This window comes from Equus quagga, unplaced genomic scaffold (genome assembly GCF_021613505.1).
Source record: "Equus quagga isolate Etosha38 unplaced genomic scaffold, UCLA_HA_Equagga_1.0 220_RagTag, whole genome shotgun sequence".
Classification (NCBI taxonomy): Eukaryota; Metazoa; Chordata; class Mammalia; order Perissodactyla; family Equidae; genus Equus; species Equus quagga.
The window spans coordinates 364,633-382,954 of NW_025799647.1; the positions used below are offsets into that span (position 1 = coordinate 364,633).

The 18,322-nt window shown below is 51.3% G+C and overlaps 1 protein-coding gene across 2 annotated transcripts in view; it reads right to left on the reverse strand.

Moving 5' to 3' along the window:
- Window positions 1-2,991: 2,991 nt before the first annotated feature.
- LOC124233771 (SPARC-related modular calcium-binding protein 1) overlaps window positions 2,992-18,322 on the reverse strand; it is a 141,708-nt gene continuing 126,377 nt past the window's right edge. For both annotated transcript variants that reach the window (XM_046650962.1, XM_046650961.1), the window contains exons 11-12: window positions 10,422-10,666; window positions 2,992-5,054 (exon numbers count right to left, since the gene is read on the reverse strand). In XM_046650962.1, the coding sequence (XP_046506918.1) occupies window positions 5,041-5,054; window positions 10,422-10,666 (259 nt within the window). In that variant the 3' untranslated portion in view covers window positions 2,992-5,040. The remainder of the gene's footprint in view (window positions 5,055-10,421; window positions 10,667-18,322) is intronic.

The window sequence follows — 18,322 nt, forward strand, 5'->3', positions numbered from 1 at the left end:
CTAGGGATTTAGGCCAGCTGCAGGCCTGACATCTCGTTTCCCAGTTGGATATCTGCGATGTGGCAGACTGTTTTCAACTAGTGATTTCAACTGTTTTCACCCAGAGTTACCTGGGCCTCCCCACCCTCTCCAAATTCTCAAGCACCAGGGGAAGCTCAGTTACCTGAGACATAGCATCCATGTGGGTGGCTGGGAGCTCATAGGAGCGAAGGTGCATCTGCCTTTAGCTTAACCAAGGGGGAAAACGGTAATTGTCGTAAATGTGATAGATCTATCAGAAGTAATGTACATAAAATGCATCATGTAAACTGTGAAAAGCAAGACTTTTTGCTCTTAGACAATGTGAAAATTGCAGATTTTTAATCAATATAGAAAAGAAAACAGAGGTAATCCACGTTGTTATAGGCACCTGAGTCATTCACCAAGTAGTTCTAATTCTACTTCTGGGCACTTCCCAGCTGCCTTAGAGTTAGTTGAGACCATGTGATTTGCTTTAGTCATTGAAATGTGAGCAAAGTGACAGACATCACTTCCAGACGGAAGCTTTAAAGAACCAGGGTGCGATTTACCATGTTCCCCTTTTTTTGCCTCCACTATCATAGAGGATGGAGTCTCCCTCAGCCTGGGTCCCTGAGTGAACAACGAAGAGAAGCGCCCCCTGCTGACAGATGCTGGAGAGTTGCAGGAGAACACCTTTGTGATTTAAGCCACTGAGGTTGGGGCATATAGGTCTCTCCCAACTGATTCTCATGAATACCAGCAATATGCCCATCATCTTGTGGGGAGACCACATCCATGTATTCAGTGACCTTCCACCGTCAAGTGTGTGAATGATCAGGGTTGCCCCAGTCGGAGGTGGAGGTGGGGGGGAGCGCCACATAGAGCATTGTGGACAATTAGGTAGCATCAAAACTGGCTAGGAAGACACCAGGCAAAGGGACTCTCACTTTGTAATAGGAAAAAGAGGCAGTGCAGACAGGGGAGGGCTGAGGCTGCATTGCCGAGGTGTTGGCTGGGAATAACATAGAAGAGTATAAGGAACTGGCCAGAGTGCTCACCGAGTTGACAAGAGATACCTGAGTCACACTGCTAGCACAGGTATTTAGTAGGCAGGCACATAGCCAAGGTCATGACCGTCCACCATATCAATTCATGAAAGTCACACAAAAGGGAAGAGTGATCCAGGCCCTAGGATGGAGGGCTTGATTTGATGGCACCACATGATAAAGGACAGTTATGCCTGTCCCCACCTGTACAACGGAAAAAGAGCAAAATGCCACAGACCAGAAGATCAGGGGGCCTGGGAAGTTCAGCCTCCTTGGTGGGCACACCTGTGTCCTTGTGGGTCATTCAGGAACTTGGGAGTAAATGGCCAGATGACCAGGCTGGCTCTCCCTGGGTTTTTTCTACAAAGGGGTTGGTGCTGCCAGCTTCCCATCCCACCCAGATCCCCCTGGACACCAAGGGTGTGTACCAGCCTGGAGGCTCCTCCTCTCATGGCATCACAGGGCCCTGACAAGATGCCTGGCCCCAGCAGCAGTCATCTCTCGACATCCCAACTGAAAATATCCCCAGTGTTCCCCTCCCTATAGAAGCTACGTGGCTCAGGAGCCTCTTGGTGAAGGAAGAAACAGGCTGGATCCTTTGCTTTTCCTTGACTCCTGGTGATGGCTCTCCTGCTCTTGGAGAAGGCAGAAGGCAGAATGGGGCTTCAGGCTGGCCCTGTGGCCAAGTGTGAGCCCAGACCTGCCCCAACCCACACCAGGCTGGGCTTCTATACTGGAGGCTAAGTCAACCCCAACTCTCCCAAGGAGTCCTGCATGGCAAATGCCTCCCTTATTTCTCTTCCCCAAATCCCTATGATAGGCCTCTGCAAATTAGTGACTTTTAATAAGACCCTAAATTGCTCCGAGAAGAAAATGCACTCTCAGGTGAATGCAAGCGCCCAGGTCAGACCTGGACAGGCTGGAGAAGGTTGCTGTTCCAGCCCCTCCAGGAAGGCAGCTGGGAGTGGGCAGAGCTGGACTCAGAAAATCTGAGGGTGGCTCCTGGCTCTGCCGTTCCCGACTGGGTGGTACCCAGCGAGTCACTGAACTCCTGAGTCTGAATCCACACCTGTGAAATGGGGACAACAATGCCTGTCTCACTGGGCTGTGGTATTAAACATGACAGGGCCTGTAGACGCTACACAGTGTCAGCCCTGGAGGAGGAGGGACCTGTGTGACCACATTCAGGGGCTTAGACCCTTTCCCAAGAAAGCTGTGCTGGACGAAGGGTTGGGGGAGACCTTCTCAAGGGGAAGTATCTTCTGTTCACCTACAAAGGACAAAGGGGCAGAGTGGGGCAAAAGGAATCTGGGCAAGGTTCTCCAAGGGCAGTGAGGAGGCCATTTCCAGGGGCAGCTGTGTGTGGAAAGAGGGGGCAAAAGGAAAAGATGCCAGTAACACTGGAAAAATCGAGAGCCCCCATCTCTGCTGCCCATCCCCAGCTGAAGTCCTCTGGCTCTTCACACCAGACCAGCAGCCTCAACCTGAATATGTGCCCCACAAAACTGGGGCACAGATGGCATGAACCCCATTGGAGTCGACTTCTTCTTTATAGCTGCTTCTGGCCGAGGGTCTTGTGATCTGGATTATGGCCAAAGTGCCCACTCCTACCAGCCTGGGCTTCCCCCAGTCCTGCTCCCAAAGCACAGCCAGCAACATTCCCTACATTCCAGTGATGGTTTCAGGGGCAGCCGTATGGGGGAAGGTAAGAGAGAGAATTACAAAGAGGGCACAAATATTGTAGGCAAGGGCCAAGGGGACCAGTCAATGTCCTCACGGCAAAGTGCGGTGCCACCTCGTGGCCACTCCTGGGTTCCCTTCTGGTCCAGCAACTTGGACTTCCCAGGATCAGAGGGGAGGGAACCCAGGTGAGGGAAAACACTTCCTTTTAGGAAACGAAGCCTTTTCATCAGTGGAAGCCACTCAAAAAAAGAGGCAACAGACGCCAAGGTTTGCCCATTTTTATTTTTTATAAAACAAGCTACAAATAGTCTCCCTCCCTCCTCACAAAGGAAAACCACACAACACAGCCTACACACATGTGAGAGAGAGGACGCCTGGGGGAGACTCTGAATTTCTACGAGAAGGCACCTTCTCTGTGTTCACATGCTTCCTCCAAGCCAGAGAAGGGGGCTGGGGTCTCCTGGAAGGTCCATCCAGCTCCTGCACGCTGAGGTCCTGGTCCAGGCTAATGGGTGAGGGCTCCCTTTCCACCTTACATGTTGGGACGGGGCCACTGGTCACTGCTGAGACAACCTCTAGGACTTTCACCAGGATAGCAAGAACCTTCAGATCATGTCCTGAGAAGGCCACGTTCCTCCCCGCTGGGGCACTCCCCCGAGCAGGGCCTTGAGTGGGCCAAGGCCTCCCAGGCCCAAAATGGGATACACAGTCTGCCAAGGCGGATGCACATATAGGAATTCTAGAACGGGATACGAGATGAGGGCACATTTCCAAAAGAAATCTGATAAGGACACCAGTCCTGGGCTACCCGCCCACCCTCGCTGCCACCACAGCTGCTTGTGGGAAGAGGTACCAAGTGCCACTGTCGCCCTCTGTCTGAAGGCTGTCTGAAGGGCCATGGTCACCTGGGCAGGGGAAGCCACGTGTCTGACCCACAGGCTTGGCCGCCCACACTGGAACCCTGGTAAAAGGTCTGCGGAAAGCTCGGCCTGGATCTCCCCATAGCTGGTTATTATCCCTGAACTTCGAGGGGAGGCAGAAATGTGAGGCCCAAGATCACTTTTGCTTCTGGGATTGGCCTCAAGCCTGGAAGCCCTTAAGAAGCTTTGAGGGAAGAGGAAGAACCTCAGTCTTGGGATTAAAAAAATAAAACCATTTAGTTACCAACAAGGTGACCAACCCAACTCCTCCCTCAGGCTCATGCTGACCACTGAGGACGGCAGGGGAGACAGGCGAGGGGAGGTGAACCCCTCTGACCAGGCTGCGCTGGGAGAGCTGCTCTGGAAGCCTCCTTTGTGAGTTTGCAGGAGGTGAGGAGGCCTCCTGTTGGCACCGCCCTCACCAAGGCAGGCTTTCTGTCCTCTTCCCTCCACTGCTTAAATGGTAAACATCTACTACATAAAGGCCCCACTGTGTGTCTCTTTCGTCTTTGCCTCCCCTCTCATGCTCTACGTGGAGTAGATGCTAAACATGGGTGAGAACGTTTCAACGGACCTAACGCGAATCTTCTGGGGAAAATGTGCTCAGGGGGTCACTAGGATGCTGGTGGACCCACAGGTTCTGGGCCACCTGGGGTCTGGATAGCAGGAACACATGGGCATGGGAGAGCTGATGTCCATGCTGGCTGTTGCCCTGCCTCCAAGGGCAACTCCCATCTCTCCCCAACCCAACCTCCCTTGAGAAGGCCAACCAAGTGACTTGCCAGCCCTCACAGTTATGGCATGAGGCAGTACCCTCCTCCCACCAGAAAAGAACAGCTGGAGTCTGCAATATAATCACAGGGCTCCCATCTATATGCACACAGGGGTCAGTCTCCAAATGGAATCCAAGTGGGCGGGGGATAGAGTCCCGGGTTCTAGAAAGCCGGGCCATGTGCCCAGAGCCCCCCGCAACCCACAGCAGGGAGACAGAGGGGAATTAACAAACAGCAATGCGAAAGCCTGTACAAAAGAACTATACAATTTACATATATATTTATATACAGTATATAAATCTCTTTCTTCTCAGTCCCAACAACACCCTCCCTCCCAAAAAAAAACCCTAAAAGTTGTCAGTAGCAGATCCAAAAACTTAAAATAAGAGAGAGAATAAACAGTCTTTCTTCCCTTTCCTTTTCCCACTGTGGTATTTGATACTGGTGTTTTAAAATGAAACCAAAAAGAAAACACGCAAATAAGAGTTATTAAAAGTGCAAACACGGTGGGCACCACTTATGTTACATGGGATGTGGCCAGGCTGTGGGCAACGTCAAGGGTTAGGTGTCTGATCCTGCGTCCCTGGTCTCTCCACCTGCCCTTTGGTTTTCTGCTCCTTAGACGAGGCGTCCTATTGGGAAGAGGAGGTATAAGCAAGAGGAAGTTAGAGTTGAGTTTATAAGAAATCCACCTACACATAACAGTTTCCTCACAAGAGCAGCCTTTTTCACCCGCTGTTAGCTATGGGGCTGGGCAGGACACGAGTAGCCCAGACTTGCAGATAAGCCTATGTTTTACCAGCCCATCCTTTGCCACCATGAGCCATCACAATGGCACCCGAAACAAGTTGGGCTCTCTCCCCAGAGAGAGAGCTAGGCTTTGCCTCGTAAGCACAGTTGGGATTGTACACTCTGTACAACCCATACTCCTCCTAGATGCCAGCCCTTCAACTTGGGGCTGGGGCAGAAGTGGCAGGTGCTTGTTTATAGGTGTAGATGGCAGGATCCTCACAGCACTAACTAATCTTTCTCTTGTGTCCACAGCAAAAAAATCAAAAACGGGAGCCTAAGTTTCTTGGCCAATCCCTCCACTCCTGCTGCACTACCAAAGCTGCATTAGGGGACCCACAAAGGGTACCCTAGAAAGAAGGCAAGTTACTGAATGGGTTTGTGCCTGCTCATTGTCCCTGGGGGAAGCTGCCAAGACTGCCACCCGCAACAAATAGGCATATTTGACACTCGAATGACCTTGACCCAGAGAACTTGAAGAGCTCCTTTTATATCTGGGTCCCTGTCTCCTCTAACTCCCAAAATGAAGAATAGACTTGAGAAAGAGCCAGAGTTGTGTGGCCATGCTTCCTGTTCTGTGGGCGTCGCTGGCCCTGTTCTGCCTGGTGAGCCCATTGCTGGCTAACAGCTTTAAACAAAGTCCCTTCTCCATAAGGCCAGGCCCCCACTGGGTGTCTCTTTGGAATCCTCTCAGCTATTAGCTAAGAAAGGCTTTGATGCTGATGGATATTTGCATAACCTTTGTGGGTCCTGCTTCTCAGAATGTCAGAGGTGGAAGGAATCTTAGCCATGATCTGGTCCAGTCCCTTCACTTAACAAATCTGGAAACTGAGGCTCAGACAGTTGAGTGACTTAACCAAGGCCCAAGGCTTGTTCTGCTAACACCCGCTCCACTTCATAGGGTGCTCATCAATTTTGGAGACTTCTGCAGGGCTCAGGTCTCCCAAAGGAGGAGTGGGGAGCTGAGAGACAAGCACACCAAGAGCTGGGCCAGCTCCCATGACCTCTGGAGGCGATGTGACTTTGTGCATGCCCTTAACCCCTCTGGGTTGATCTATAGATTGGGAATTTGGACCACAGCTGCTCTGCCTCTCTCATAGGATTGCCTTGAGGATCCACCGAATTCATGGAGGCAGAGAAACGGCTTTGAGGAGTATAAAGTACTGTGGGAATCCAAGCCCACCCACTGGTCACATGAACCCACAGATCAATGTCCCCCCACTTATGCTAACATCCCTTAAAACCTGAGGAAGAGAGACAGAAACAAACTGGGAAAGACAGAGTGACAAGCACAAGGCAGGCAGGTGGGAAGTGGCAGAGCCGGGTTGCCTGGCTCCCAATCCCAGCTTTCCCTTGCTCCACCAGCAGCTGCTGCTCTCAGTGGTGAGCGGAAAGGTGTGCATACGGAAAGAGGGGCCGCCTGCCGTCCTGCCACCATGCTGACGGTGACGGTTCTCAGAGAGAACATGCACAGCAGTGGTAACCAGCTCTCACCTGTGAAGGTCACTGAGCTGATCCCTTTGCCTAAGTCACGTCACTTGATCCTCATAGCAACCGTGCATGATAGTTATAAAAGGATAAAGTTATCCCCATTTTATGATGATGTAACTGAGGCTTGGAGATGGTACAGCTTTTCTGTGGTGAAGCAATCTCAGACCCGCCTAGCTGCTTCCAGAACCATGCTTCTACCCACCAAGGAGGGCAGTGGGGAGGGAAAGCCTGAACCCGGGCCAGGAGGCATCCTGGGGCATTTCAAAGGAAGAGCTGGCATTTTTTTTAAATGGAGGGACTACTCTCCACCCTGCCTGCCTCACAGGATGGTGACAATAATCCTGAGGAAGATGCTTTGCAAACTGGGAAGGACCAGTTAAGAAAGAGGCACAGCCCTCAGAATGTCTGGCCTTTTCCTGCTGTGCAGAGAATTCAGGCCCCCAGCGAGGAGCTGGTTGGTAAAAACACCTGTGTGCATGAGGCATTTCCAAAAACTTCAGTCCCTCAGACTCAAAGCTCCACTCACCCCCAACCTCCCTGTCCTTCCTCATCCCCTCCCATGCCCCCGCCGGCATGCAAGCCCCTCTCCGCCCACCAGAGGGCACCGCATGATACCAGATGACCAACGCATCAGCTCCATTCCCTGCGTACCATCTACCCAAGTGGCTTTTCTGCCGCTCCCCAGAGCAGAGGGACTGAGAGCGGCCGCCTTGGTCCGTGGGTGTGTTCCTGTACTACTACTAATTTCTTTCATACATTCACCATGAACCAAGTACTGAGCTAAGTTCTTCACATGCACCATCTTGTTATATCTTCACATCAAATCTGTGAGGTGGAGACTATTGTCTCTATTTTGCAGATGAAGAAATTGAGGCTCAGAGAGTCTAGGTAACTTGCCAAAGATTACAGAGCTAGTAAGTGGCAGAGCTGGGTGCTTCCTTCAGGTCCTGTGCATCAGCCGGGATTGGCAGACACCTGGTGCCTGGCAAGGCTTCAGAGGAAGGCCAGGGAGGCTCCCAGAGCTCTGTGGACCTGAGGTCCCCACACTTGGCATAGACCAGAGCTAGCAGGACAGGAAGGCAACTGAGGGCAGAGTCACTATAGACTTCTGTGATTCCATCCTCACGGAGCCCAGAAGTGCTTCCGGAAGCCTGGGGTCTACACTACCACTAGGTGGTTTCTTTCCAGTATAGGTCCTCTACCTGTACACAGATTCCAAGTGTGTCAAAGTGTGATGTCACCTCAAGGGGCAACCCCCTCATCCATACATTCAACCATTTGACAAGGATCTAATGGATTGCTCCTAGGTGCCATGTACTGTGCTAGAGGTTAGAATTAAGAGGACACAGTCCTGGCTTCAAGGGAGAATCAGAAAAGTAAACTGCAATGCAGCATGATAAGAGCTACTGACAGGCAATAATCTTGTGAAGAAGAATAGTAATATTGAACTTCTATTGAGTTCTTTCCATGTCAGAGGCACCATGATAAATACTTTCACTTATTGTCCCATAGAATCAGCCCAATAGCCCTATTAGGTAGATACTATGGTTATTCCCATTTTACAGATGAAGAAACTGAAACTCAGAATGGTGGAGTGAAAGAGCTAGTCTGTGGCAGAGGCAGAGTTTGAACCACGACACTGCACTGTGTCCTCTAGGAACACAGAGAAGCATCTTCAACAGACCGGAATGCCCAGAGTGATGACGTCACATACCCCAGAATCAGGGCCAGAATCCAGTGGTGGAGGGGGCAGGTATTGAGACTGGGTACCTTGTGGTAACTCAGCCACTTCCCATGCTACCCTTTGGGTTTACATTATCAATCAAGGGTTAGAACAAGGAGAAGCCCTGATGTCTTCTCCCTAGTCAATCTCAGCTTTTCTAAAGCTCCTGTTCAAAATTAGAATTCAGATGGAATTAATTCCATTCCATTTCAAATGTCAGCATCACCCAAATCGGCATCTTCAACCTAGACCCTTCACTTGCACACAGACCCACTCATCTTTCAGGTACATCCAACTTGACATGTCCAACCATACTCGTCGTCTTCCCCTGTTCCCCCCACGCCTAGTCTGCTCTTCCTTCCATGTTGCCCATCAGTGACTGCCCACCCTCCAGCTGCCCAAATCAACCTTAATCCCTATATCCACTCAACCACCAAGTCCTGCAGTTTTACTTCCCCTGCATTTCGAATCCACCCTTCTCTTTATCTCCACTGTGTCTTTCATAACTCAGGCCTCCATCACCTCCTGCCTGGACTATGCCTGAGTACTGTGCCTTGTTCATCTCCAATCCCTTTCCCACACTGAAGCCAGAATAATTTCTTTAAGCAAAGCTGACCCTGTTCTTTCTCTCACTGACTCTGTTCCATACCTTTCCACTGCCCTTATAAAGTTGAAACTCTTTCTCCTTGCCTCCTGCCGCCTCCCCTCTCCCACCACCTTCAGATTTGCATTTCATTCACAGTAACATCTTCCAGGTCCTCTAAAACTGTTTCTTCACCTCTACACCTTCATTTGCCTCAATTTAGAACATTCTTCTGTCCCCTCCCCTCTCTGCTTGGCCATCTTCTTAGGTGTGTGGCCCTGGGTGAGTGGCCTCTCACTCTGGGCACTCCCGTGAGGATGCTTCTCCATGCTCCCACAGGACACAGGGCAATGTCATGGTTCAGACTCTGCCCCTGCCACATCCTTCCTTAGGTATTGGTTTAGACCAAGGGTTGGCACACTTATCTGTAAAGGACTAGATGGTAACTATTTTAGGCTTTGTGGGCCATGTACAGTCTCTGTCATACATTCTTCTTTTCTGAAAATTATATCCTTTTACAAATACAAAAACCATTCTTAGCTCACAGGCCAAAGCAAAACAGGCCACAGACTAGATTGGGCCCCTGGGCCATGGTTTGCTGACCCCTGGTTTAGATATCACTTCCTTCAGGAAGTTTTCCAAGGCAGTCTGCCCCTGAGCTGATTGAGGTGCCCTCCATATGTTCCTGTAGTACTCTGCCCTTGCTACACTGTGATGGAGATGATTAGGTGTTCACCAGAATCCATGCTCTCCTCCCCTTCCTGGGCTCCCAGCCTTCCTTACTGTTGGGTGTGGTCTGGTGACTGAGTTCCGGCCAGTGAAATCTGAGAGGTAATGTGCACCACTTCCAGGACTGGCCCACAGAACTCCCCCACAGGCACTGCTCCATGCTTTACTCCATCTGCCTGGCTGGGGATGGAAATGACCCCCAGAGTGACCTTGGGAACCACACAATGAAGATGGCAGAGTCATTCTCAGCCTGGATCTCAGAGTGACTGCAATCCCCAGTCCTACTCCTTTCCCTACATACACACACACACATACATACATCATGACCTAGAATCAAGCTGAACTATTACATGGGAAATACAAAAAAAGGTCCGCTGTGTTGAGCCATTATAAGCGTGGGTCTACTTGTCACTGCAGCCTGGGCCTATCCTCATACACTCTCATAGCATTATCACACTGTATGTAAATGCTTTAATATGGTCTCCTCGGTAGACTGTGTAAGGATAGGGACCTTACCTGTAAATTCACCCACTCTGTCAGGCATCTAGCATGAAGCACAACATACTCCCAGTAAATAGTTGAATAAATGAGTACCTGGGATCTCATCCACTGGGGGAGCCTTTGGTCCCTGTGCCTGGAGGGGGAAAGTAATGGAAGGCCAGGAGCACAGGGGCGAGCACTCACCTTCTTTGCTAACACCTAGGCAGCCCTTCAGCTCAGGCAGCGAGATGACCTTGTCCTTGTTCAGGTCACAGTAGTCAGTGAAACGCCGGGCACATTTCTTGGGCTTGGCTTTCTTCTTCACATAGCGCTTGAAAGGCTTCATCTCTCGCTTGTTAATGTCGTTGCTGCTGTTGCTGTCCAGCTGGCTGAAGTACCAGTGGACCACTCGCTCCTCCAGGGTGTGGCTGGGGTCTGGCTCTGAGAACCTGGGCCACAGGCAGACACCCCGACCCCAGAGAACACTGCTCAGGATCCTGCAGGAACCATCAGCCCCACTGCGATTCGCTTCCTTGTGGTCAGATGCCAGAGTACTCATGCGGGGCTGCTGGCAGCCAGGTAGAAATGGCTCCTCCAAGCTAAAGACCTCCCAGACCTGCTCAGCCTGCAGCAGAATCAAGCTATCCTCAACTGGAGCCTAAAGACTGGAAGATTCATTTCTTGGGGGTCCCCAAGTGGGTGACCCTTATTACATGAACCTCCTCACCCTTTACCATAGCCAGGAATGTTCTCGTCCAAGATGGGTGCTCAAGACATATTGGCTGGATTTAATTCACCTAAGAAAACCAGAGGTGGGATCCAAATTGTCTTCCTCCTGGCCTAGTGTTCACTGCCAGATAAGCTGCTCTTCACACAGGAATGTGTGCACCCAAACGAACGTGACTATGAGAAAGGATGCTGTGAGTGTGCACCACGCACCGAGCACCAGGCCAGGTCCTGGGAGGCTTCTAAAGTGAGAGGCACAGCCCCTGGCCTCAAGCTGCCCACTGTCTCAGTGACACAGAGCCAAAAACGTGAAATTAACCAGTGACAATTCAATGAGGTGTGAGGCTCCCATGGTCTGCCACTGTTGGGTACCAAGTGCAGTAGGACAGAGAGAAGAAGGCAATTGGGATGGACACAAACAGAGGTCCTAAAACTGGCAAGTCTCAGACCTAGTGGGCTGAGTCTCTCCAGGCCGGGGTTTTAGGTCAGGAGGTCTAGGGTGGGCCCAGGAAGCCACGTTATCTAGAACCCCCAGGGGATTCGGCTGAGAAGCATTGGACTAGAGTAACCAAGAATGCTTCCTGGTGTCAAGACACACAGTAATGAGCATGTCTAACACAGCCCATGTGTATGTGGTGACCATATAGTGATGACGTGTACGTGTGAGATTGTACACATGGCCTACCCAACCATTTTATTTACTTATTTACTTACTTATTTACTTATCCCAACTTTTCCCAAAAAGGATTCAGCATGCTAGCTAATATTCAAGACTTTTAAAGCCAATGATGGATCTATTCCACAGGGGGTGACTGGGGTCTGACCAGAGCGGAGCCACAGGAATGCCATGGCTCCTGCTCCCAGGGCTTGGCACAGAACCAATGTGGTCCAGGCCCTTGTGTTCAAATTCCTGGGCACTCTCCTTTCGTGGGGGGAATAAGACTGAGGTTGGGAGTTTCATACATTCAAATACTTAGTCTGCAGGGCACTGGGATCCCCCATGTGACCATGATGGGTCAGAGGCAGGGGGAAGAGTGGCTCACGGTTCCACAGGGATCCTAGACCAGGGGTTCAGGGCCTACCGGCACATTCTGGAGCTGTACCTGGCAAGAAAAATATTCTAGGCACTTGCCAATCCCTTGGGGTTCTTCCCTGGGGTTTGCCAAGTTTTCCAGAGGGGCAGGGGACCACTCCTGACCCCTCCCCTCCCCACTCCCAAGTGACTTCAACGTTTAGGGAAAAATAAGTTTCATTACCCAAAAAAGCCAGGCATTCCTGCTAAAGGCCCATTTCTAACTAAGTGGACTGCAGTCTTGGGCAGGCCCCCCGAGGGCACCCAGGACTGATTCCAAGAGAGCGCAATTAGTGGATCTGCCAGCGGGACCTCAGCCTGACAGCTTTAACACAGGGAGTACCTGGGCAAGGTGTGAGGGACTGGCTGCCCCTGGCTCTTTGGGAATCTGCTTAGTCTGCCATGGAAACCAGGCTCTTTGTAATAAGCATGGAGTTATTCAGCGTGGAGCTCAGATTTCTGTCTCTGCCAGTACATGGTATTTCCTCTATTTTACCTGCATCATTCACTCCCAAGCGTGCCCTGCAGGGCATACCAGGTGGTCAGTAGAAAATCTCTACCAGGATGCTTGTGGCACACGAGGAAGGGTGGCCAGCTCCCTCTGGGAGCACCCTGCCCACCTCTGCCTTCCCCTAAATGCAATGGAGGACCCAGGCTGAGGAGAAGAGCCAGGAGGAGCCCCAAGGGAGGTGGTCCAGCCATTCCCACCAGAGGCTTTTTAAGGGGGCCGGGGAGACCCCTCTGCCAGAGGACCATGAGAGGCCCAGGCAAAAGCAGCTCTTCCTTTAACCTTTAGGCTCAGCATAGCGTAATGTCTACCTAGAGGCTGGAATAATAAAGCCTCAGTCGCTGAGACAGGAAGGGATGAGGTCATCCCACCCAGACGCCCTGCCACATAAGGCTCGCTGCCTCCAACATGTGTTCCTGGGGCTCCTGTCTGTCCAGTGCTGAGCGACTCCATTGATGGAGCTCCCTGCACTTTCCTTAGGGTTGGTTTGAAGCAAGAAGCAGCTCTTCCCCCTACTTGCCGACCTCTAAGAGTTTCCTCCCATGCCGGAGAGGAACTGTCATTTGGCTCCTCCTCCCTTTTCCCTGCCTTTCTTCTGACTCTCCCTTCCTGTTCTGTCTCTCTTGTCTAGAGAACCATGTTCCTGCCCTCCTCACCCCCAGCAGGACCTTGCAGCTCCAAGCAGCCATGACTACTGACTTCTGGCCTTCTCCCACCCTCCTCCTGACCCAATCCCTGAGGCTCCAGAGACACCTCCCCAGGAGAGGTCCTCCAAGGCCCCTCCAGGCAGTGCCTCTGGCTCCCTATAACACTGCCACAACTCACAGCCCGCCCTGTGGAGCCAGAGGGTCCTGCCTCTTCCCCCACTCTTCCCCAGCTAGTGTAGGGCTCTCTGTTCCAAACTCCTCTGACCTCCAGAAACCCACGTGCCCCACCCAAATACCAGAGCCCAGCTCCATACATGATGCTGGCAGTGCCACAGGCCTACTTTGGAACCCAACACTGTCCAAGCCAAGCTCCAAGTAAAGTTAAAGCAAGAATTTCTTAGCTTTGGGGGATCATGGACCCTCCTGAGAACCTAAACAGGCTATAGTCCCTCTCTCTAGAATAATGCAAACACACACAGAACTCTACATTTTTTGGGGGGTTAATGGGCTCCCTAAACCTCATCCAAGGTCCATGGACTCAGACGAAGAACCCTTGATCTAGAGGAGACTCCAGCCATGGCCCCAGAAGAAGGTTTAAGCATGAACCTTCTGGAAGAAGATGCCGTGAGACAAAGACAGTAACAGGGAGGTGTTTGGGAGTAGTTTCCACATTTCTAACAAAACATAGTAGAAAAAAGAAAACTCCTGAAGGTATCTGGTTTAAAACTCTGTAAATCAGGTTTCTGGCTTGGCAACAACCTTAAGTCTCAGAGCTACCAAGCTTCATAAAGATCTAGTTAAGACAGATATATCAGGAGTCCTGGTTTAGCCAAAGGCCAGCTGTGGGCACATAACAAAGAAGACACAAGAGGCCTCTGTTAACTCAGGAAAACCTAAGACTTTCCCAGGGAAGCACTGGACAGGGAGGGGCAGGAGGGCCTCCCCCAGAGTTTCCAGGAACCTCTCAAGCAGTCTTTGCTGGAGTCATTTCCATCATAGTTAGATTTCCCACAATTTACCCCTGATCTCAAAGCCATACCCCACTAACCCTTCCAGCTCTGACAGCTTTCTAGAAGTATCCTTTAAAAACATTGGTAACTTGCATTCCCAGCTCTAGGCTAACACTGGCATCAAACTTCTAACCTCTCTCTCATACAAACGCCCACTGGAGATGAGGACTGCTGGAATTCAAAGCCGCTCATCAGACAAGGGCTGGGGACCCTACAGGAGAAGGTGCAATGGTTCCTTAAGATCACTTGACAGTGACTGGCTGGTCTATGCGATGGGCCTCCCTACAGGTAAAGTTCTGCTTCTACTAAAAGGGCTCATGCAGTATGTAGAGCATCCAAGTTTTCTCAGATATGGTGTGAAAAGTCACACGCAAATGATAGCAAATTCCAGAATCTGGAAGACCATGTTTCGGTTGTTTTGGTGGGTGTCCTGTTGACTCCTGTCACCAGGGATGAGGAAACCAACTAGAGCCAGGTCCCTCCCTGGACCCGCCCCCCCGAGTCTTCTCCCGCATTAAGAGGTGGCAGGTGCCGCCCTTCTCCTACAGCACTTTCAGTTTTGATTCTGTAGCTTCAGCCTCGCCAGGCCTTGGCTGCAATGCACAGTTGGAGAGCCAGCCTCATTTACCACAAGGAAACTTGCTTTGGCCAAGATCTTGGGCCCAGTTCTGCTGTCCCAAGCAGTTTTAAAGAAGGTGAGATGGAAAGGCCTGGAAGCACTAGCCAAGCCAAGCAGACCAACTGAGCCCCATCTGGAGTTGGGTCCAGGCCCCACCAGCTGTGCAGGCTGCTGGGGCTGGGAAATGCCAAGTCAGCCACATTCCAGCCTGGTCCACGCAAGGCCATCAACAAGTAACCACACTGGGCAGGAAGGAGGAAGCCACAATATAGACAGTTTCTCCTTGGGGGACCATGTCAGGGGCCAGGAAGCTCACACAGCCCATCCCACCTCCCCTCAAAGTTGACTTTCTCTAGAGCCAGGTGGAAAAAGGAGAGAACTTCCCTGCTCGAGAAGACTCTGCCAGCAAGGATCTCAGAACTCTTCCCTGGGGACTGATAAATGCTAATGGGGGCCATGGGAGGGCTGATCTAAGGAGCAGGGGGCTCTCCCTTCTGGAGTCCTGGAGATAATCCAGTCATCCAACAAACCTTCACTGAGAACAGCTATCATCCGATGAAACTTGCAGGCTGCCCCTTCCTATGAACTAGCCATAGATGTTTCCATGGACACCCCATTCTATTTTGCCTATTTTTAGATTTGCGCCACGCTGCTTTTCCCCTCTAAATCAGGCTAGGAGGCCAGAAAAGGAAGTAGACATCTCCCTCTCCACTCCCTGCATCTAACAAGGCCTCCAATCCTATCAATTTCAAGACTAAGGCTTCAGTAAACCCTCCCTTCCCCCGTAGCTTTAGTCCATCTTTCCCCACCTTTCACTCTGGCGACTGCTGTAACCTTCCCGCGCCATCTTGCTCCCCTCCCATCCAGCTTCCATAAGGCCATCAGGATGATTCTTCAGAAATGCCCATCTAATCACGTGGCTCCCTGCTGCCCTCTTTGGCATGAATCACAAGGCCCAGCATGATCCGGGCTCTGCCCAACTCTACAGCGTCATCTCCTGCCTGTCCACAGCCTGACTCCCAAATTTAAACCAGACTTCTTACAAATTCTTCCACAGGCCCTACCTCGTTTATATGTCACTACCCCTAGCGCCCCTCTGCTGAGATGCCCTCTCCTCTGGTCCTTCTAGGTCAGGGCATTTTCCCATTCGTAAGTGAAGATGTGGATCAAATGTGACCTCCCATGTAAAGCCTTCCCTCACACGCCTGCCATCCCCTGAGTCCTGCAGCACTTTATCTGCCTCCATTATCACACTGACTTTATAGCACAATCACGGGATTATATATCTCTTCTTCCAGGAGCGCCTCCAGGCCAGGAACTATGTCCTTGTCCCCGTATGTCCCCAGAACGCAGCCCAGAGCTTACACCAGGGGAGGGTGGAAATATAGAGTTCATACAAAGCCAAAATCCATGCCTGATAGGTGCTGAGTTGGGGGGAAGGAGGCGCCCCCCTCTGCATTGCCCAGGCCTCCTCCCTGTCCCTTTTCCCCACTGTCTCTGTGTGGGACTATTTCCCACTGGCTTCAGCTGATGTCCAGCTTTAATTGCCAGACCCTGAGAGGACGCAGGAGGGATCAGCTGTGGCTTCCTTGACCCCATGCCTGCAACCCCAACTGTGCCTGAGTTCAGAGCCAAAGCCAAAACCCAGGAAGCCTGGATTCCCTAGTTCCTGTCATCAGCTTCACTCCAGATGTGCTGCCCAACCTCCAACTGCCCTGTGCCTTCGCTCTTCCATCGTAGAGGAGGAGTGGCTGGCCAGGGTCTGTCCACATGGCACCCCAAGTCCCTCGGGCCCAGCCAGGGAGCTGTAGGGCCCTGGTGACAAATCAGCACCATGGTGAACTTGACAGCTGGATTTGGCCTCATATTTAGCCTTGCAGTAGTTGGTGGACCCTCTGATGTGTGTCAAGATAAAGATGCTTTATCAAGACATCCCTTTCTGTATCAGACAGGGATCCACACATCCTTCTAGCTGTTTATTAATTCAACAAATACTTGATGAGCACTCACTATGTGCCAGGCTCTATTCTGAGTGTTGGGAGTACAGCAGGGAAGAAGGCAGAACATACTGCTTCTCTTAGGGAACTTAAATTTTCATTGAGTGGGGTGAGACAGACAATAAATACACAAACCAGCAAAACATCAGATAGCGATAAGTGTGAGGCTGAGAATTAAAGAGGTGTTGTGAGGGACAGTGACTGGGCAGCTCCTTCGGATTGGATGGTGTCTGAGAAAGTGACATTTACATGGACAAGCAGGGCCAGTCATGGGAAGATGGGGGATCGTAGTGCTTCTTTGTCACCAGGGCCCTACAGCTCCAGGCTGAAGGAGTGACTGGTGTGGATGCCCTGGGCCAGGCAAGATCTTGGTCCGTGTGAGGAACTGAGGAGGACCAGCGGCTAGAGCATAATGATGGGAGGGATATCAGAGGGGGCGCGAGGCCAGCAAGGCCATCCTGCAGGGCCAGTTCAGGTCAAAGGTAGGGCTTGTCTAAACACAATGGGAAGATCGGGGAGGCCTTTAAACCCAGTAAAAACTGGTAACCCTGGCCAGCTACCTCCCGGTATAACTGCTTCTCTCTCTTCCAGCATTCCCCCTCCCCCTTCCTTGATTTCTAACCTATTTCTCAGCTCACTTTGTCTGTCGTAGGATTACAAGTCCAGCCTCTGGGCAACACAACTACCAAATGCAGTTCAAACCTTTCATTCTCATCAAAACCGAACAGTCAAGCTAATATGAGCTTAAAATGAAAAACGTGCTTGGGAAAGAATATTTTTTTAAACTTCTCCCAACTCCACATTATACTTAAAAGAGAGGCTTTTGGAAGAAAAAAATCCTTTCCTAAAGACACACTGGTATTAAAAACATTTATAAACTTCTTAGTTTTTATTTTCTGTGACAATCCCGTCAGCCTATGGTTCAAGGGCAAGGTGTCGATCCCACTGCCCCTGGCCGTGGGGCCCAGCTGTGCTCTCGGCCCTGCCAGTCCACTGCCTGCTGGCAGGACTCAGCCAGGTTGGCACCCTCAGCCTGCATGGAGCGGGGGCCACCCAGTGCCCGAAGGCTGGGCTCCCACGGAAGTACATGGGATGGAGCTGGAAGTCTTATCTCCTTAGGACTGAAGAGCAAGCGCCAGGCAGGCCCCCCTCCACGCAGTGGGCAGTGGCTGGTCAGAGCCAGCAGCTCTCGGGCAGCTGTGGGCAGGAAGCGCCCAGAGCTGGAATTTTTAAGCCCATGTCCCCTCCTCTTTTCTTTTTTCCCTCTCTTGTAATAAGCATAAATTTCTCATATCCATTTTTGCATGAAACAGATATTTTTTCAGATTCTGAGCACAAACAACAGAAAGGGATATAATACTGAGTATTTCAAAATTCACCCCTCCCCTCTTCTTGGAGATATGGACACAGCCCTCTCCGTGTAGACACCCAGCTGCTGAGCACCGTGGGCGCCTCTAAGCAGTTCACGTCTGCGGCTTACCGGCCCATCTCCAGCTCCTCAGACTTAATGCTGTGTGCCTCCTGGT